Source organism: Phymastichus coffea, unplaced genomic scaffold (genome assembly GCF_024137745.1).
Source record: "Phymastichus coffea isolate CEN01 unplaced genomic scaffold, Cenicafe_Pcof_1.1 PCOF00004, whole genome shotgun sequence".
In the NCBI taxonomy this organism is placed as follows: domain Eukaryota; kingdom Metazoa; phylum Arthropoda; class Insecta; order Hymenoptera; family Eulophidae; genus Phymastichus; species Phymastichus coffea.
In genome coordinates, this window is record NW_026706815.1 from 13,488,166 (window position 1) to 13,510,341 (window position 22,176).

The 22,176-nt window shown below is 35.6% G+C and overlaps 1 protein-coding gene across 1 annotated transcript in view; it reads right to left on the bottom strand.

The window, feature by feature from the left end:
- LOC131666832 (protein dachsous) overlaps positions 1–22,176 on the bottom strand; it is a 213,788-nt gene that overhangs the window by 82,170 nt on the left and 109,442 nt on the right. The window contains exon 4 of the mRNA XM_058939805.1: positions 20,283–20,306. Within this exon, the coding sequence (XP_058795788.1) occupies positions 20,283–20,306 (24 nt within the window). The remainder of the gene's footprint in view (positions 1–20,282; positions 20,307–22,176) is intronic.

Below are 22,176 nucleotides of genomic sequence, written 5' to 3' on the forward strand. Positions count from 1 at the left end.
GCTCGTTAAGAGGTGGATGAGCGAGATTTGAAACAGCGCGCCATGCGCAAAAGACCCGCGCAGCGAGAAAGAGAGAGAGAGATAGCTACGACACGCGGGCTCGAGAGTACACGTGAGATCGGCAAGCGGGCAAGGCACGCTCGAAGTCCTTTTTTTGCTTTGGCAGTGTGTGGAGAGAAAACCAGATACGGGAGAATCGGTTCTGTGTGGTGAGCAACGGAAACGGTGCGAAACAAATATTAAGTGTGCACGGAGAGATCAGCTACGAGTGAGGATCAACGGGAGCCGATTCCAGATCACCGTATGACTCGAGGGCCTCGATACGTCGCCCACCACCCATAAGGACAGGCCGACAGAGCACTCACCCTCAGCGACTCTGGGCGACGTCGATCGAGTATTTAGGTTTAAAGTAGAAGGCGAAGCTGTCTGCAGCAGCATTCGTCCGCGTAAGTCTTTTCTTTTGTTTTCGGGATTGCGAGCGAGAACGCCGGGGAGTGAGCGCATGTAAACAGAACCGGCTGCGTTTGATTAAGTATGTGTTTTCTGTCTCTCTCTCACGCGTACGTATGATTAGGTTGTGCGCTACGAATCTCTCGGTCAATGTGGAATGTGCGCTAACGTGTAAATAAGTAACGAATAAAATCTGCTGTGAATATACTGAGCAAATCGGCAGATTCATTCGATAGCACCGAATTCTCTCTACGTTCCCTTCTCCCCCGCAACGTTTTCTAAGAACCTACAACCACCGCTCTTTCGTATTATTCCGTGCTTTCGCGCTCGTTTTCAGGCTGCGCGTCCAGCACAGAGCTAGCCAAAAGAGGAAACGGCGGTGTCATAGATATTTTGTTAACGGACGGCGATTTACTTCCGAAGAAATCAACAACCGTTACAATATATATATGTATATATATACATATATACAGTTGACATGGACCAAATTGCAGTCTTTCAACCTGGAAATGTCTTGTGAAGAGAATCCTGCCGTTTCTGCCTACTAGCGAAATCGTCGAAATATGAAACTTCAAACATCGATATCTCAACGAAAAAAAAAAAAATTTTTTTAATTTGGAAGAAAGGTTTTGAAGGGTAAGAGTTCTTCTTTGAGATGCCGTCGGCTGTAAAAAAAACTTTCGTAGAGATCTGACATAACCTCAAAATTAGCCAAAAACAGTGTTTTATACACTTTTAGATTAGGATATCTCGGAAACCTGAAGTGATGGACAAAACCTACCGCCGGATTTGGATTCAGCTATTCAAAAACCTTCGGTAGTACTTAGTCACAGTTCTAGGTCAGTTCACTTTTCAAATTTGTTACCCTGTGTTATTCTACATCGCGATTCCGGTGGAAATTTATATTTTCCAAGGAAATCAATATCGTGCCTGAATTTTGAATAAACATTAGATATACCACCCTTAGCCTTCAATCTCTATAATATATCAAATGTACTATAGAATGTACCGTTAGAATAATAGCATAATCAAATAAGCCATTTTTGGTACAAAATTAACAGCAAATTTAATTAATTTAATTTTAATAGCAAACTGATAGCGCAATAATTTTTGTTAGTATTAATAAACTAATACTTATGTTTCTAACTTCTAATTGTTGGTAATTTATTTTTTATAAGACGTACAAAAATTTGCAAAATTATTCTAATGGAAAAAATGGTAAGTAATTGAATTATGTTTAAAATCAGAGGTCGATTATGTGAATTGAATTATATTGAGTCGAGAAAAAACTGAAAAACTAAATAATAGTCGAAAACAAGATATTTTAAAAAAATCCATTGTACGGTATGTTTTGATAGTGAAGGACTGGTCATAATATATCTATCTCATATTATTTCCAGGCTACATGGGCTTTCTTAGATTATAAGTTTCTAAGATACGATTTTAATAAAATAATGTTTTTCAAGTAATTTTGTAAATTTTGCTCTTACTCAACCGATCAACTTATTTAAAATTTTAAAAAGATTTAAAACGTGTATTTCAAGCACTACAAATTTTCCAGTTATAATATCTCTGCTCTATATTGTGTTTGAATAGGTGGAAATTGAAATCTAAGGTTCAGCGAAATCCATTTGCATCCAAAACTAATAGGATATTAAGAACTCGGAAACAAAAAGGTAAATGATATATTATAGTAATAAAAAATGCAGCGCGATCGGTATTAATTTTTTAAATTGGCCGTGGTCGCAACTGTTGATGTTATTTTAATAAATTTTGTATTGTTTTCGGGATACTTTGATATTGAATACCATAATTAGTGCATTTATTAAATATAATCTAAGAAACATTATTACACGTCTTAGGCTTTAGCGGTCAGTCGAGAATTGAGTAGATAATGGTGTTCCGCTACACTTATTTTTAATGATGATTAATAGTAGGCGTCAGCCCTTTGGCACGTGTGATTTCTACATTTATGACCCTTCCACTTAGAAATCACATATTTATAAAGTCGACTAGGTGTTGCAAAAATCCAAAATTGTATTTTAACAATCCTTTTGTCACAATATCTGTCTGCTACTTCTTAGAGAGCAGATATTGAATCGTGTAAATTTTATCATTATATCTTTTACGAACATAATTATATTTTATACCGATGTTTCATTATATAATAAAATTGCGGATTCTTAATTTTCTTTGATTATCAATGTACAATATTGGCATATCAAGCTTACAATCGATAATTTTGCAAATCTATCCATACTAACTATTGTATAATATCGCAGACCGCGATGAATTCGGATTCTGTTGTTGATAACGCAACTGATTTTTGTCTTTTTGACCTCCATGAAATTAAGTCATCGCCTGATTATATTATAAATCCTGACGTTGATCTATGCGTTTCGGGATCATCAGCGAAATCTGCGTCGCTATATGCAACACATTTTACATTTTTAAGCAAATTATGGTTACCGTATATTCTACGATGCTCTAACGTACCTTTAATATATCGTATTAAACGTTTTATAGCATTCCAAAGACGTTTAGTGGATTTATCAGCGTATCTGCTCAAAACTCACACTGAATATCCTATATTAGATTTATTTATTATTGCGAGGAACGTCAAGCTTCCTATCACTTCTTTATACGGTACATTGTTTATAATTTGTTCGCTGCTAAAGTTTTCTATTTTTGTTTCAGCATCAAAAGGCATGCTTACTTAATTCGCATTTTGCATATTAAATCGCTGCACAATAGTTTTAGCAAATCTCTTTTAATTGATAAATAAGCATCCATTCGGCATGCGTGTTATTTCAATGCCTAAAAATACAACATCTTGTACAATGCTGAATCAAGTCATTATTTTTTTTGTTTGTTTTTACATGCTATTATACCATCATCAACATGTAAAATTAAAATAACTTTCTCTCCTTTATCTTTACTACAAAGAAACTAGGATCTGCTTTCGTTGAATACACGTTGAAACATTCAAGACTTTTTTTTTATTTCCAAAGTAAATTAACAATAGTAGATAAGCAATGTATGTTCTGGGACACAAAGGAGCCGACAAAGGATGCCGCCAATGTATAAGGATACGTGTATGTTCTGGGACACAAAGGAGCCGCCCGATGAAGGTTTCATACCTTCACGGTAGTGACACCTTTTAATTAATGGTCAGACCTCATGGTGAGTGCCTAAAAGAGATTTGATGTACCTTTGACACCTTCCGCGTGCCAGTGGGCCCCATGCTGAGTGTTAAGGGGCATTTGATGTTGGTTTGACACCTCGCGCGCGCCGCCAATGTATAAGGATACGTGTATGTTCTGGGACAGAAAGGAGCCGCCCGATGAAGGTGTGAAGGTAGTGACACCTTTTAATCGCGATAAGGTGAGACCCCATGCCGAGTGTTGCATTTGATGTTCGTTCGACACCTCCCGCGTGCCAGTGGGCCCTTCGAGGGGGCCAGTCTCCCCCCCCCCCCTCGATAGTAGGACGCTTCACCCACCCACCCACCAACCCACCCACAGAGGTTGTTAAGGTAGGATGCTGTAGAAGTCGGTAGGGTGTTTGGTAAACTATATGCTTATGCTGGCTGAGTGAAGGACCCTCGGAGAGGGGGTAGCGTCTCTAGCTTGCTAGGCGCGTACGCCGTATAGTGAGGATGCTGTTTTCACTCTCTCTCTCTCTCTCTCTCTCTCTGGCCACGGTAGGTGTCGGACGTGTTTATCACGGCTCCGCTCGTATCTCTGCAAAGTATACAGAATACTAATCTTTTCTTCAACTTTTTGAGTTGAATTCATTTCAGGCAGGGTGGACATCTCGGCCCAAGCTTTCGCTAACTATTGCATTCTTTGTTGTGCATCAGCCGAGTGTTTTACCATCTGCCTTCAAAGTTTTGTCACACACACATCCAGACACACATAAGCACACACAAGGCCTGGCTCTCTACATCTTACTCAGAAGAAAAAACTGAATTGGGTTCATCATTTGCTGTCTCTGCAGTCAATCGCACCAAAAAGCGTTGGAAGTGAAAATTGTGTCTTCTCTGAATATGTGAACTAGTGACTGTGTTATCGTTTTTCTCTTACGTCTTTACATTACGATTCAGTGTTAAATCAAGTCTTTTTGTGTATCCTGTTGTGTAGAGTGGTGTAGTTGCAATCGAATTTTATTGTTTCTATGGACTATTATTGCAAAACAACGTGTAACATGGTGCTCAAGCAATAATTTTTGTCAATTTGTATATATTTATAATTTCGTGTATTTGTATAATCTCGTGCTCCCTATTTATTGATTATCTGTGGACTTCGCAACCTATTATCTCTGTTTCTGTTCTATAATACGACGTGTTATTATACTACAAATCCCGTTAAGTGGCTTAGGCATTTATCTTACCTACACATCGTTTCTTTGCGAATTCGCTCTCTCTCCGGCCTGTTCGTGAGTTTCGCTTGATCGTGTGTGGTTAGTTTTCTGCTGGGCCACTGTTTTCACCCGCGCTATTAATTAAAATCTTTCGGAACTCATAATCTATTATATAACTGTCGCTAGGTCTTGGCAACCAGTGGGCCCTTGTTTTCGGAATGCCTGACCTGGATCTCGATAAATTTGTTACGCGGCGTGAATTTAATGTATGTTTCCAATCTTTTTCAAAAACGCATATCGATACTATAACAAAGGAAGTCAGAGATATGTTTCGCGAGGTCATTGATATGGTTAGCGAAACATCTTCAAAACAACTTGAACTAATTCAAAGTCTAACCTTGCGTATCTCTCAGCTCGAAGATGAGGTTGCTTTGCTGAAATCTCATATCTCAGTGCCAGCTAGATCTCATGCTGAACTCAATGTACCACAACCTAAGATTTCTGCAAAGCCGGATGCTGGCGTAGTCGCGTCCTCAAAATCAAAATCAAAATCTTGTATATCTCCATCTCGCCAAAAAATCACATCACATCATAAGAGCGTAATAAGTGATGATCCATGTGAAGTACTTATAACGGGCATTCCATCGTTTGTAAAGCTAAATCCCATTCAAATTGTAAACAAATTTCTCACGTTCTTGAATCTAGCAAATGTCATCAGTCATGTTATGTATACTAGAGAATGGAAACCGAAAATGGTAAAAACTATAAATCTGCAAAGATCATCTCATTCTTTTGTTGTTAAGTTTGCGTCGCCGACAATCCGCGATGAGTTTGTAAAGAGAGCGAGATCTCATAAAGGTTTAAATTTACTCTTCGGGGCCCAAACCTCAAGTAAATTATGCGTAACAAACTTGCTACCAAAACACACATACTTATTATTTGTAAAAGCTAGAAAACTGTCTGAATCCATAGGTTATGCACCACCGATTATTAGAAATGGAACCGTTTGTATGCGCGATATAAATAACATATGTTTAACTCAAATCTTTTCTGACGAACACCTCACACGTTTCTTTTCACGCAGCTCTGATTAATGTAAATGTCTATGTAAATCAATCTTATTGTACCGTATCTTATTCTTTCGTATTGTCTTGTAATAGGAGAGTGAGCACCTTCTAATATTCTTCTGCGTTTCGTATTGTAAATTTAGGCGTCTCTATTACATTTTCATTTTATATTTTTGTCTCTTATGCCGTCCAATTTAGGTTAACGCCTGTATTCTATATTTATTCTCTGTTTTGTAAATTTTCTATGTCACGTCATTGTTTATTTATTTTTTTTTTTTTTTTTTTTTATTATTTGTATGTTCAAGCATTTTTCAAATGGCCGGACGGGGTTCTACCTCATTGGCGCAATAAATGTACTATCTATCTATCTATCTCTCTCTCTCTCTCTCTCTCTATCCCTCTCTCTCGCTCTCCTTCGATAGTAGGGCGCTATGGGGCCCCTTCGACAGAGTGAGACCCCATGCTGAGTGTCTAAAAGGCATTTGATGTACCTTTGACTTCACCCACTCTCCCACCCACCTACAGAGGTTGTTAAGGTAGGTTGCTGTAGAAGTCGTTGCTAAGAGTCTAAAGCATAACCGATGTTCCTTTTTTAAATGAAGATGCGTTCTAGCAGCGTGCACTATCCTTTTTCAGGGCCACACATATAATTTAGGAAACTTTCAACCACCCACACCAGCTTGCACTTTCTCCAATAACGCTTTACCTCATGCTAAGGGTTAAAACGCTTTTTCTAAAAAAGGAAAAAAATTTTTCTAAAAAAGGAAAAAAATTTTTAATTAATAATGATTTTAATTTCTAACAAAAAAATAAATAAATAAAAATACTTACTTTTCAGGTAAAATTTTTTGTAACCATTGTTTCTTTGTTAATCCTTTTACATAAATATTTCTAGAATTATTTAAATGATTGTTTAGTACACGTGCTAAATTTTTATATGGAATAAGACCGGATCTCCATAATAAACCATGATGACACGTTTCTAAGAAATGATTCACTTTTCGATACTTGATAGGAAGTTGAAACCAATGATATGGTAGTTCGAAGAAAAACAGTTGGAACAGTATCTATATCTAATGGTAGATATGCTAGTTCTTTACAAACAAAAGTCTCGTTTAAACTTTGAAAGCCTTGAAAATCTATTACGAAATCCATTTGAAAAGATGCTGAAGTTAATGTGAACTCTACTAGTTCCCAAAACCGTTATGAGAGTAGAGGCACGTGTTTGTTCTATATAAAGCCTATACCTTACTATTCGAAAGTAGAGGGCGCCATAGTCACCATACCTCACCAATCGAAAGTATAGGGCGTCATAGACACTATATAGTATGGTTATAGGTAGTTTTTATTAAATTCCAACAATATATATAATTTACTTTCTTTTTTATTGAAAAGCATCGTATACATTGATTACATAATGTCTTGTTAATTTCAAACTAATTTTTTAACATCACCACTAATCGGGTTATATTGTACAATACGATCGTGTAATATTAAGCAGTAGGCTGCAGTATCTTCAGGAAAATCAGTCCGAGTTTCAAATTCTAGGCGAACATCGACTGGCGCGCTTTTTAATGTTTCATTTTGTTTGGAGCAGTCTATAACTATTAGCGGCACTTTATTAATGAAATCTTTTTTATTGAGTAACGGCTCGTTTTCTTTACCATAATAAGCGTTTTGAAAATTAGTATACATATCGTAGAGAACAGCATACTGATTTTGATTGATATTCAAATTGAGATTTCCATACGGATAGCATTGTGAATTGAGGAATAGCTTCACATTACTAATATTACAATTATCAAAATTACTAGAATTAACACTCGCCGAACTTTTACGTTTAGTTTAAAAAGCTAAAATAACAAAGCGAGGTTTTTCCAATTGATTGGAAGTCTTAACACTCCAAACATGCTTTGATGTACGTGGTAATTTTGGATACTCATACATTTCCCAAGTACGATAACTCATTGTAATTGCGCGATCTCGTCCGATCTGATTGAGTAATTTGATTTTTTCTTTGTCTGCAACCATCACATATGGCATCAGCCATTCAACCTTAGTTAAAGTAATTTTTGTTTTTTCTGAAGCAGCAGGATTCCCAATTGAAGCAGACAAAATAGCATTCAAATCATCTCCTGATCTTGTGAGAATAAGTTCATGCTTGACATTGACTACAATTTTCCGATTATCTTCAGCAAAGCCCATCAACATACTGAGAGGTATAGTCACATCAAAAAAACCTTGAGCGTTACATATTAAAACTTCATTGTTATCACCATTCCATCCGGCATTTTCAGCGATAGAGCTCTGACATGGATTGAGTGAAAGCCAATTTTTCATGAGAGTTGTTAAGCCTACATTTTTCACTTTATCAATTTCAATAGCATTTATTTCATATCGTATTTCCTCGAACAAATGACAGAGGGCGTTGTTGACTAATAAAGTGTTCTCCACTGGCGTAGTACCGTCCGGCTTGGTTAACCTACCACAAATATGAATCATACTGCGCGATGGAAGCAGAGATAAATCTTGATGTTGAATTGCTATATGAATTTCATCGCTATTATTGAAATATGATAATGAATAAGGCTGATGCGCATGAACTTCATAATGAGCTATAGACTCATCGAAAGCGACAGCTGAATGAATGTCTAGAATTCCCTCCATATTGTTGTTGTTGTTGTTGTTTTATACAACACACTAATATGCACAATATTTTCTTCCACGATTTTCGACGACTTCTAGTCTCAAGCTTTTCAGGAATTGAATGTTCTGAGGTGTGAGCGGTCTGATAGCTCGCTGTTGACTGATTGCTGTTCGACATTTTTGTCTTTTAATATAGCCTCGGCCGCTCTTTATATTGTAAATGATACCCATTACTAAGATATGGTCTTTATATGCACTCGCACTGTGATGACTTCTCCTCGAAAGTTAACTAGGTTTCCGTCTTGATCAACTATACGAATTTGAAAATGATCAATGCTCCTCACAGCGACTGGAAGGTAAATGACGTGAGAGGGAACTTCTATAATCTTATATCCAGGTGGGACTGCTGGGAAAAATTCATGTATAGTATGTACTTTGCGATCGTTTATGTAAGAGCCTGTAGTAATATTACACTCTACACGTAAAGCATTGACTTTGAGTATAGTGACCGGTAAGTCAGAACTATGTGTTTCGTTTTCAACGAGTGTGCGTTTAGTGAAGCCTAAAATTGATCCAATAGAATCTTCTGGTTCAAAATGTATTTTTTGACTGCACCGAATGACACTACGTAAAGTATTATTATTTGGTTTTAGGCTAAACGATATACCTTTAGGTGCTAATTCGTCTATGAGAAAGTTTTCAATATCTTCTATTTCGTAGCTACCAGTCGGTAAAGTGATAGCTTCTTGACCTTCAATGTAAAATTTATTACAACCAACGTCAATGTTTGGTATTGAATTAAATGTCAATAGCTCAACTAGACCAAGAACGTATTTTTTGTTTGCTATCAATTCGATCGGTGGAAAATAATATGATTCGAGTACGGATGATGTTCCCGAGAGACTCAATGTTAGTGTATTCTCCATGACAGATTCAAATCAAATGACAGTCATTCTTTGCATGAGTATTTTATATACTAGTCGTCTTTTCTATAGTTTGTTTAAAAGAAATTTGAGACAAAGATGGCCGCAATTATATGTATTAAAATCTTGATATCTAATATAATTATACATGATTCTATTAACTTTGAGATAAAGCAATAGATCTATAGGCGGCTGTAGATTACCAAAACTATCAAAATACATAACCTCATCGCCTTTCTTTTTATATGCTACCCAATGAGTACCTGGCCCCCGTTTATTATCCAAATTTACAATAGCTGTCTCTTGATATCGAGGCCCATCGGTCGGTAGAGCATCACGCATAAAAACACCTTGAAAATTTGCAATTTTTAGTATTTTAGCATATTTTCTTATATCATGATCTGTGAGTGCTCGATTAGGTAAAGTTATTTCGAGCTTTTTTTTTTAAACCTTTTCCACTTGAATATGGTTTCAGATGAAGACCATAACCTTTACGATGTGGTTTCAAATAAAGTCCTTTACCAATAGCAATAGCTTCCATAGTTTTATTGTGTCTATGAGCCTCTTTCAATTCATTTTGAGCGGCCTTAGCACTGTTAACGGCTTTTGCTATTGAAGCAGCTCCTCCAGATAAAGCTCCAGTGGCGCTCAAAGCGGCAAATAATGGAATTAAAAAAGGAAGAGCTCCACCCACTTTACTAGGAATTGATAGAATACGAGGAACATTTATTTTTCTTCTTCCTCCAGCCTTCTTCACAGCTTCTTTAGCGCCTTTTATAGCCGAACGAATGACAAAGAGTGATTTATTACTAGGAACAACACTTCTCGAGGCAGTGTTAATAATTTTTTTCAATGCAATTGATAGATTTTTCCTTTTTACATGTGTCTTTCGTCGCTGTCGTCGTTGTTGGCGATTTTTTAATCCCTTACCTCGTTTCTTTCCTCGTTTTAAAATTTTAACACCCATACCAAGTTTACTTTTAACTTTCATTATGTTGGCTACAGCAAATGCAGCAACTTTCTCACCAAAACTACTATCTTTCGCTTGCACTCTATCCCAGGCTTGTTTAGCTAGAATTTTGTCGGCTTCGTTTCTCGCCTCAATGTTCTCTCGATTTTGAGAATAAGCAATATCGTGATCTTTACAAGCAGCGTCTAGCGGATTTTTTCCAGGATCACCACGAGCAAGTCGTTTTTTCAATTTAGTTCCCGATCCGCAATACTGATAACCAGGCAAATGAGCTTCGAATGGTAAGTTATTAATGATCTTATTCACTAAGCCAGCACCACCAGTCTTTCTTTTGTAACAAATGATCATACCTCATCAGAAGACAAAGTCTTAATGAAACTAAAAATATATAAACAGTTTTTTATAGTTAGTAGTCTCATTCGTCCTTCGATCGGTGATTAGAAAACAATATGGACTTCAAAGAGCAACCACTTAAGTTGCAAGTCATAAATTTTGATAATGTGGTTGAGACGGAAAAACGAGAAAAAAGACATGGTGAACTACTGCCTGACAGTATACGAGCAGTTTTCTGTGGTCCTAGTAACTGTGGGAAAACTAACTGTTTGCTAACACTAATCACACATCCTAATGGACTTAGATTTGAAAACATTTATGTTTATTCAAAGTCTCTCAATCAACCAAAGTATAAGTTTTTAAAAGATTTATTGGAACCGATTGATGGTATACAGTATTATGCCTTCAGCGAGCATGAGGCAGTTGTTTCACCGGATAAAGCTAATCCAAATTCCATCATGATTTTTGACGATATAGCCACTGAAAAGCAGGACAACGTGAGAGCATTCTTTTGTATGGGAAGACATAAAAAGGTAGATAGTTTCTATCTCTGTCAATCATACGCTCGCATACCGAAGCATCTCATTCGAGATAATGTGAATTTACTAGTTTTGTTTCGACAAGATGACGTGAATATTAAACATATTTATAACGATCATGTTAACTCAGATATGACTTTTGAGAAGTTTAAAGCAATTTGTTCAAAATGTTGGAGAGACGATAATCATGGATTTATAGTTATTGATAGAGATAGACCAATCAATCATGGACGGTATAGAAAAGGATTCGATTCTTTTGCTATAAATATAACGGAGTGAACGAATGAAGATTATTTAACTTTAGAAACTGCAAGCGTCAACATGGCTAATTTTGAAAAAGAAAAGAAGATGCTCGAGCAATTATCTGAGGCTCGTGATGCCATCAGACGTAAGTATCAACTAATAAAACGTGACAAAGCTGATTTAGAAAATACATTGAATGAAACTTTTAAACCTATGGTTGATCCATTGAAAGAAACTTGTGGAGGTAGCTATTGATAAAACTAACGATAATACTGAACAGGAAACGAACAAGGAGAAGAAAATTACGTTCGATAAAGTTTTCAAGTCAAAAACAACAGCTGACACTCCCTATAAATCTCGATATTTCAATAGTACTGTTAATGACTTAAATTCAACATTACATCCGCTTGATTCTACATTTGAATCCGCTATGTCTATTACTGATGATGGTGATGAAGATGAATTTAGTAAGACTAGTGAATCAACACTTGATAGAACCGCAATAAATTTAGACAATGTTAGTTCAAAACAACAAAAACAGCTATTGGATGACTCGATTGTAGGAAACTATATTCGACTATTGCATGAACCGCAACAGAAAAGTAATTTAGACAAGACATTTGGCGTTCGCTTGCATGAAAATACATATGTCATAGGCAATTCTCCAATTTCTTTCCAAAACGATAATGTGACTGTGAATGATAAAGCATTCAGCAAGACGCCTGGATTAATGGAACTTCTCTTTCGTAAAGAACCTAATTCTAAATTAATCAGTTCATCAGATATTGAAAATTATATAAAAATTCTTGAAATCACTAACGCTCATCGTAAGAGATATGAAACAAATGGAGAATATCGCAATAAGCATGTAAATAAATTTAAAAAGTATATTGGTCCAAATTTATCTTTAAGTGGTAGTGCTAAGAAGCGAAAATTGACTATTGATGGAAGAGGTCTTTTTCCTAACTATAAAATAGCAAGAAAAGGGACATTATTTGATTATGTATATTGGGATGATCCAAACGAGCTCGTTGATCGATTGAGATTGCTTATCGCCGAACAAACCGCTGGTCATCCTAGTCATATTAATGAAATTCATTCAATCATTGAAGAATTACGCGAAGCTGGCTATATATATTAAGACAATTCTAAATATTCCTCAGTAATAAAATAAGTGTTGATGTGTTTGGACGTACATTGAAAAAAAAGGAGGGTAATCAAGGTCCTCCTGGTATAGGGTATAATATCACTAAAGACGGACAATACGACGCGAATGACAAAAGAATTTGTTATATAGCCGATCCTCAGGAGAGTAACGATGCTGTAAACTTACGAACGTTGCAAAAAACTATTATAGCTAACGTTACTACGCTTACGAGTATGATAAATGATCTCTCAAAATCATTGGATACAATAAGATTAGAATTAGTAAAGCATCGAGTAATTATTGCTAAGTTAGAAAAAGATAATATTAGTAATCATAAAGAGAAAGAGAAAGAGAAAGCGATAGAAAAAACTATTGGACCGTTAGACATTTTTAAAACTATTGGACCGTTTGAAATTTAAAAAAAAAAAACTTTAAAATGAAACATCAAAGAGTGGTGGATGAGTTACACAAACCAGCACGTCGAAACTATCCTCGTCGAAAAGTCGATATACGCGGAATAGATGAGACGTGGCAAGCTGATCTTGTTGAGATGCAAAACTATTCTAGAGAATAAAGGTTTTCGCTATCTGTTAACTATTATAGATACGTTCTCTAAATATGCTTGGGGAGTTCCAGTAAAACAGAAAACTGCTACAGATGTCACTAACGCAATGGAGTCTGTATTAAAAAAGGGACGCATTCCTAAAAATCTCCAAGTGGATAGAGGCAAAGAGTTCTACAATACAAATTTTCAAAGTTTAATGAAAAAATATAAAATAAACTTTTATTCTACTTATAGCAATCTTAAAGCATCAATTTGTGAACGTTTCAATCGAACACTAAAAAATATTATGTGGAAAAAATTCAGTTTAATAGGAAATTATAAGTGGATTGACTTTCTCCCCAGTTTAATAGAATCTTATAATAATCAAAAACACCGTACAATAAATATGAAGCCTAAAGACGTGACTAAAGAAAATGAAATGCAGGTCTTGACACGATTCTCTTACGATCAACGTCTTTTCAAAAAACCGAAATTCCAGGTAGGAGATAAAGTGCGAGTAAGCAAGTCTAAACACGTTTTTGAAAAAGGATATACGTCTAATTGGTCTACAGAAATTTTTACTATTCATCGTATTCCGAGAACTAAATCTGTAACATATCACCTACTAGATTATCAAGAAAATCCCATTGTTGGAGGTTTTTATGAGCAAGAACTACAGAAAGCTATGTATCCTGATATTTATCTTGTAGAAAAAATTCTCAGAAGACGGGGTAATGAAGTCTATGTAAAATGGCTTGGCTTTGATAATACTCACAATTCTTGGATAAATAAGGAGACTATACAACAATGAATTACAAATATAAATTTATATGTATCTAGCTTGTATTTAAATAAATAATTGTTTTCATTTATAAATATTACATTGTTTTTTTTTTTATTTTAAGGATAAGAGCCCCAACCTTCGCTCTTACCTGTGAGGTACTTACATTTTTTATATTCGACACTAGTGAGTCCATTAAGACAAGTCGAAACCTGCTTTAATAGAAACACTAATGACTCATTTACCTCTCCAGAAAATAAATTTATATAAATACAATCTTTATTGAGATCTAATAAGATATACAAATACATTTACTTAATATTAAATTGAAATCGATCACATCCATAATATTGAATAAATAATGCATATTTTTGTACTCTATCAGAAAGATAAATAAAAAGATCCAAATGATGAATTATCGCTCTTGACATTCGGTCCGGTAGAACAATTTCGAACTCACAATCGAGTTCAAGAATAATTCGAGATTCATCTTGTCTCATGAATGTTATTAGATAATTCTCATCTTCATGCAATTCATAATGACTTTTTTCAGGAAGTATATCGAAAAGCTTCATTCCAATGTTATTCAACATTTCAAAATTCATCTTGCTGTAGGTAAAGAAATCTAGAATGTTACGTATTCTTCTTCTAATACTACTTCTACTACTACTACTTCTACTACTACTACTTCTACTACTGCTCTCACTGCTGTTTGTACTGTTACTGCTGCTGCTGCTGCTGCTGCTGCTGCTACTGCTGCAGCTGCTGCTACTACTGCTACTACTGCTACTACTGCTACTACTGCTACTACTCGATTCTTGAGGCAGAATGAAGCTCTTCGAGGCTCACAGCTCTTTTAAAACCTTTCCCCACTACTTTGGTTTTCGAGCCGCCACAACCGCCTCCCTCTACTTTAAATTAGATTTCCATTTTATTTAACATGTATATAGTGTGATGATTTTCTAATATAGGACCAAGCATTCTATTCATCATCAATATACGTTTCTTGAGTAATACTCGTGATATAACTTTATTCAATTCAGCAATACGTCTTTGGAAACGTTCGTGATCTCGTGCTATTTGCTCCCAAATACCTTTTCTAGAGTCTTTTTCTTCGTATGGAAGATGATGTATTTTAACATTCTTCGCAAACCATACATGCTTAGAAGAGGAGTGAGATCTCCTGTTGTCTCTTATAGCTAGCATGGCTAAGCTTCTACTATTACTACTACTTCTTCTTCTTACCAATGCTTCGAACAGAATGGTATTCCTATTAACATCTTATCGATATTTTAGAATATAACCCCACTACTTCGCTTTTCGAGCCGCCGAAATCCCCTCCCTCTCTTTCTTATTTTTATTAGGGAATGGTGAGAGCCCCAACCATCGCTCTCACCTGTGAGGTGCTTCCACTACTAACATTGCTTATGAGACCTTTACACTAAGTCGAAACTCAGCAGAAAGAACGCATAAGGAATTACTTCAACCTCTCCAAAAAAAAAAAAAGGATTTGAAGGAATAATTAAATTTGGATTAAAGAGATAATTAAAATTTTAAATATAAATTTATTTACTATTTATACATTTACATATTATGCTAGATTAATTTTTAAATTCAAAATTCGAGCCTTCTCTATGGTAAATAAAGAACTCCTTTCTTTCCACGGTCTCGAATAATTTTTTCAGCATATCTTCATCTTTTTCTAATGCTAAGCTTACTCGCTTAGGTAGAAATATTTCAAATTCATCGTCTACTGTTATCACTACACTAAATCCATAACGAGTATTAAGCCATCTTAACCTCGTTATCATGTAGGTACAGTTATTCTCTAATTGTGCCATTGTTTTTCTTGGTAAAAATGCCGATTTGGCTATTCTATTAATTGATGAAAAGTCCATTCTACAATAACAAAAAATCAATCAATAATTAATACTACTAGGATATATAGTTAGAGAGCTACTAGTATACAAGAAACTTACTTTTAAGAGAAACTCTAGAAGTTTAATAGGAGAACTAGGAAGAGAGACTACTGCTGTTGCTTCAACCTACTGCTGAAGAACTGCGACGGACTGAGGTGTGTTCTCCGTTTTGTACCACGCGTCCCCTCTCGGAGAACTCGAGCCGCCGTAATTTCCCTCTCTTTTCGCCTTATCCCCACTTGAGTAATTTCTCATGATTCCATTGCCCATACTCCTCAGACTTCAGTCGCCATGTTTGCCGTTGTCCCCCACTCTACCGTTGTCCCCACTCTCTCACTATTCTATCCTTAGTCTTTTCCTAACTGAGCCTTCTTCCTCCCCACTATTACTACTCTGTTCTGAGCGACTTCTGTCGGAGGTTGGAAGAAGCTTACAACTTTCTTTCATACTACTCTGTTCTGAGAGACTTCTGTCGGAGGTTAGAGGAAACTTACAACTTTCTTAAGGATTTTCTTCCATTTCTATGATCTTTCTTTTCCTGCGTTCTTCCGCACTCTTGATTTTAAGCTTTGACGTTTCAATAGTTTTGTAATGACCCCATGGAAGTGTATCAGGATTTTTATCGAATATACATCGTTTATCATCATATGGACTTAGTGCTACTTTCTGCACTCTTTCTGTTCTTACTTGATGTAATACACTTCGTATATTACATTGCTCACGCCTAATAATTTCTAAATCCAATAAACAGTTTCGAAAATCTTCATGATCTATTGTTTTTATGACAGTATGTGTTTTTACGCCTTTTGCTTTCTTTATTGCTTGATGGTTTTCTATTAATATACTATACATTTTACTTCGAAGTCCAATGAATTCTCTCATAATATTACCATTGCATTCATCTTTCATAATACCGAGAACCTTTTTATTAACTAACGGCATATTAAACTGATTATTTTCTGAGTAATCTGATGTATCAAATTTATTGATATCTTCTTTCATTATTTCATATATATCAACATCTTTAAATTCATATACGAGGCTATCTGTATCAGTATAAAGTAATTTTGCTTTATGAGGTAGTCTTTCTTTTATGTAGCCATAGTGGAAGTCATATACTAATGTTTTTGAGAGATCTAGCACACAAAGTCCAATATATATTGGTTTTTTAATACTAATAGTCGTCCATGATAACTGTATTGCTACTAAATTTTCATCAAAGATTGAACTACTATGAAAGTTGGGTTGCGCGATCCGTGCTTCTGCTCCATATCTACCACTCCATGTACTAATTAATTTAACGTCTTTTCGTTTCCTTTCATCCTCCATAGTCTTTCCGTATACTGCATTAATCATGAGTTTATAGAATAACTTTTCAAATTCATTTCTAGCTTGTTTTCTTTTTTCTGTATTCAAATCTACATAAGTTTTAAGCCAAGGCTTTTGATTAAACTGAAGTGCTCTGTGTATTTGTTTTATTTTGAGTCCGTATTTAATAGCCTGCTTTAGCGCTCTATAATGAATGACATATCGTTCTTTATCATACAGTGTTGTTAAAAGTTTTTTTTGTCTTGACCCAGGTGGTGTGTTGTGTTCAGGACAAAGTGGAAGGTCCTTATGTTCGTCGTGTAGTTCTTTTGGATACTCTAGATCAACTTCTAAAATATATCCAACCTCATTGTTATCGGAAACATTGAAAAAATGAGGTTCATCGATGTTAGAGACCCACTTAAAATTTTTATATGGTAATGATTGCGTCATCGGCCATCCATATAAATTGTTAACGTCAAAGTACATCAAAGTCTTGCTAGGTTCTTTTTCATTATATTCTGAGCCCATATATCGATTATTAGCTTTTGAGTATCTATTACAGCATTGACTAATACCTCCTCGAATGCCTTTTTGGATGAATAAAACCATGTCTATATCGGTTAAAAGTTCTAGCTCAATTTTTGTACACTTTAACATAGCATCCCATGTTAATCCAGGAGTAGTATAATAGTGTGCCGGGTCGAGTTGATACGCGTCCATACACGTTTTACGAAAATTTTCAAAAATATCGGCCAAGAGTAATACGTCAGTTTTTAAATATAAATCAGAATACTGTCCTAAATCAATGATGTCAAATGCATTCCACACTTTTTGAGCATGCTCATAGTCAGCTTCAGAGATGTTGCTATCTATCAATTGACTATGAAAATCTTCGATAGGTGGTAATTGAGTCTGTTTTAATCTTTCAAAACTGTTAACATACTCATATGGAAAAACGCCTTTTCTCTTCAATAATTCTATTTGTGTTTTTGTATATTTATCTATCTTGAATTCATGCTCTACGATATTTAGTTTGGTTAAGTATGAAGACAGTTTTTCGAGAGATGATGGCATAAAACGAAACGAATCAATAAATCGAAAATTTATAGTACTACCGTCCACATGTTTTGTGAAAGCTATATATCTTTCCTTGTTTTCAGCTAAAACAGTCACATTTCCCTCAAGATCAGAGCTAGTAGCTATTTCTTTTATTATAAAATGAGAATCATATTCAGTAAGGTTATGGAAGACAACTGGTATAAAATAAGGATTCTTATAATTTAAATTACAGGATGCGTGAACAGCACCTCTAAATCGACCCGTCAAATGACAATGATCTCTGACTCTTGTTTCATCAGGTTGAAAATATTTTCTACAAATATGACACATTTTGCCCATCTTGAAATCCATTTGATTACGCCATGAAAGATTCATTTCTATTGCATTCTTATATATTTGATCCATTTCATCTAACAAAATCTGAAATTGTTTGATAACCGATTGTGCGGATGATTGTTCTTCATTCAGTTTTTTTCTATACATCTTAAAGACTAATTTAGAATCATCATAACTACATTTTATATAAAGCCCCACACAAAAGGCTTCATGGTCTTGGAAGGATCGTCCGTTATTTACTGGTTTCAATAAGCACTCTAAATCAGCATAGATAATAAACGGAACCATTTCTTTTCGATCATAATGATTAAATTTCAGAAGAGGAAAATTAGGTAGATTAACTCTATATTTATTTAATTTTGAACAATCAGTCTCATGAATATTCAATTTTTCTTTATTATTAAAATAGTGGAGACAGCGTTCACAGAGATAAATTTGTGCAGTATGTTTCGTTACTTGACTTCTAACAAGAGCAGATAAGTTTTTAATCCATACATAGTGGAATTTTAATTTGAAATTATCACTGTTATTTGATCTATTAGATTTTTCTGTTTCATTCTCATCAACATAATCGCTTTGTAGTAACAAAAGATTTACATGCTTATCTTGTTTTAAAGTTGATATATAATATGGTGAGACTTCGAATTTCAAACCGTATTTTTTTAGTATGTATAGATTTATTGAAATACTATTTAATTTTTCAAATTTAGGAATATTCTTTACCTCAACAGGAAAGTTTATATCATCGAATTTCAATTCATTCGCAAAGGGCATATAATTTTGAACTCTTTCGCTATGAAATCTAGCTGGATGAAGACAGGCAAGCACAGCCCATTTAAAACATTCATTATCTGTATTTTGAACGTTGATAATTGCTTTTTTATCTGCTATTTGTTTTGGTAGTTGAATATATGAGCCAGGTTTGAAAGGATTAAATTTATTTATATTAACAGTAATACCGATGATAGTTTTTAATGTCCAACCGGAATCTTTTTCTTGAAATTCTTCTAAATTTTTAAGTATAACATCTTCAATATTTTCTGTAAACCATAATTTAAGATCTGTCGTTTTATAAATAGAAACATTTTCGGTGTTGAAATACTTTACTTGAATGTCCTCTACATTATCTTTTATTACGGTAAATTAAGCTGACATTTCTATATTTATTTTTAGAGCATTATGAATTGAAAGATATTTTGGTATTTGTAGTTGTAATAATTTATTTGCTGCTTTTAAGAATGACTTTATATCTCTATGTTCTTGATTGGCTATGAATGCAGAAATGATACGTTTTTCAAATGCTGAATTTATTTCACGCCAAATAACTCCATCCCCTTCAATTTGGTTTGGAATGACTCGTAATGAATTAACATTTCTTCCGACTTTTATGGAATTATTTAAATTAATTTCGATTGAATTCAAATGAGTAGCGCATATTTGACATCTCTGTCGTATTGCTCTACTTAAGTTAGGCCGTAACATATATTCTTCAAGAGAATTCAAAGCGGTAATTATTATATTTTTCCATCTAATCAAATCATCCTTATTAGCGCCTGAGTTGTAATAGGCTTTCCATAAATCGCATACTGTATTTTCAAAATAAGAAATAGAAGCCATTGTAACGAAAATGCGCGTAGAATAACTAGTAATACTACTACTACTACTACTGCTTGTCGCTACTAAAAAAGCTAGTGAAGCGGGCTGTCTCGAAAGACTGCGCTCTTTTCCCATCGAGCACGGCTTTTAAGCACTATGGTGGCGCTGAAAGCAGCGGTTTCGGCGCTGTAGGTTGAAGAGGGAGTAGTCAGACAAAAGGTAGGAGGTGGGTGGGTGGGTGGGTGGTGGCTGCACCTAGCAAGCTAGAGACGCTACCCCCTCTCCGAGGGCCCACACTCAGCTAGCATAAGCTTACTAAGCGCCCTACTATCGAAGGAGAGCGAGAGAGAGAGAGAACGGCATCCACACTATACGACGTACGCGTCTAGCAAGCTAGAGACGCTACCCCCTCTCCGAGGGCCCACACTCAGCCAGCATAAGCGCCCTACTATCGAAGAAGAGCGAGAGAGAGGGATATATATATATATATATATATATATATAGAGAGAGAGAGAGAGAGAGAGAGAGAGTGAAAACAGAATCCTCACTATACGGCGTACGCGTCTAGCAAGCTAGAGACGCTACCCCCTCTCCGAGGGTCCACATTCAGCCAGCATAAGCATATAGTTTACCAAACACCCTACCGACTTCTACAGCATCCTACCTTAACAACCTCTGTGGGTGGGTTGGTGGGTGGGTGGGTGAAGCGTCCTACTATCGAAGGAGGGGGGGGGGCTGGCCCCCTCGAAGGGCCCACTGGCACGCGGGAGGTGTCGAACGAACATCAAATGCAACACTCAGCATGGGGTCTCACCTTATCGCGATTAAAAGGTGTCACTACCTTCATACCTTCATCGGGCGGCTCCTTTCTGTCCCAGAACATACACGTATCCTTATACATTGGCAGCGCGCGCGAGGTGTCGAACCAACATCAAATGCCCCTTAACACTCAGCATGGGGCCCACTGGCACGCGGAAGGTGTCAAAGGTACATCAAATCCCTTTTAGGCACTCACCATGGGGTCTGACCATTAATTAAAAGGTGTCACTACCTTCACACCTTCATCGGGCGGCTCCTTTGTGTCCCAGAACATACACGTATCCTTATACATTGGCGGCATCCTTTGTCGGCTCCTTTGTGTCCCAGAACATACATTGCTTATCTACTACTAACAATCTGTCTATAAACAATAAGTAAATGATATTATTAAAATTACAACTCTTACAATTTTACTTGCATTATTACATGAAGGTACTTCTCCAATGATCAGTACCAGTACATTAATTCAAAGCTAATTAATTTTATTTTTGTATAAATGGCGTTTTATATTTTTTGAATCTTGAAGTTGTTGGTGTTGAGTGGTTTAATTCCTTGGCTAATCGATTTGGATGCTTTGTTATCCTGGTGGTATATCTGCTAGAGGCTGCTTCTATTTCTTCTTTTACTGTCTTTATTTTTATATCCTTCCTTATACATTCATTTGTTAAAAAACCATGGTGCATCTGTGATATATCTTAATGTTTTGTTCTGGAATCTTTCGATGATGTCAATGTTGGATTTTGTGGCTGTACCCCAGAGTTGTATGCCATATGTCCATACTGGTTTTATTATGGATTTGTATACCAGTAATTTGTTTTTAATTGATAGTTTGAAATTCCTCCCTAGTAGCCAATATTTTCTTGTCTATACGTGGTCTGTTCAAAAAGTATCGCGAATTTTGAATTTCCACGGGCTACGTGAATTAGATTTTTTATTTTTTTGTAGCATTATGTTGGTACTCATATCCCTTACTTATGCTGACAAGGTTGGCCATTTTGAATGTTTAGTTAATTGTTGACAGCTGTTTTGCTTGGATGTGTTTTGGCTCGTCTTCGATTTTTGCCTATTCTAAAAAATGGATCCAAGAATCTGTATCAAATTTTATGTGAAAAACAAAATAAAGTGCGCCGA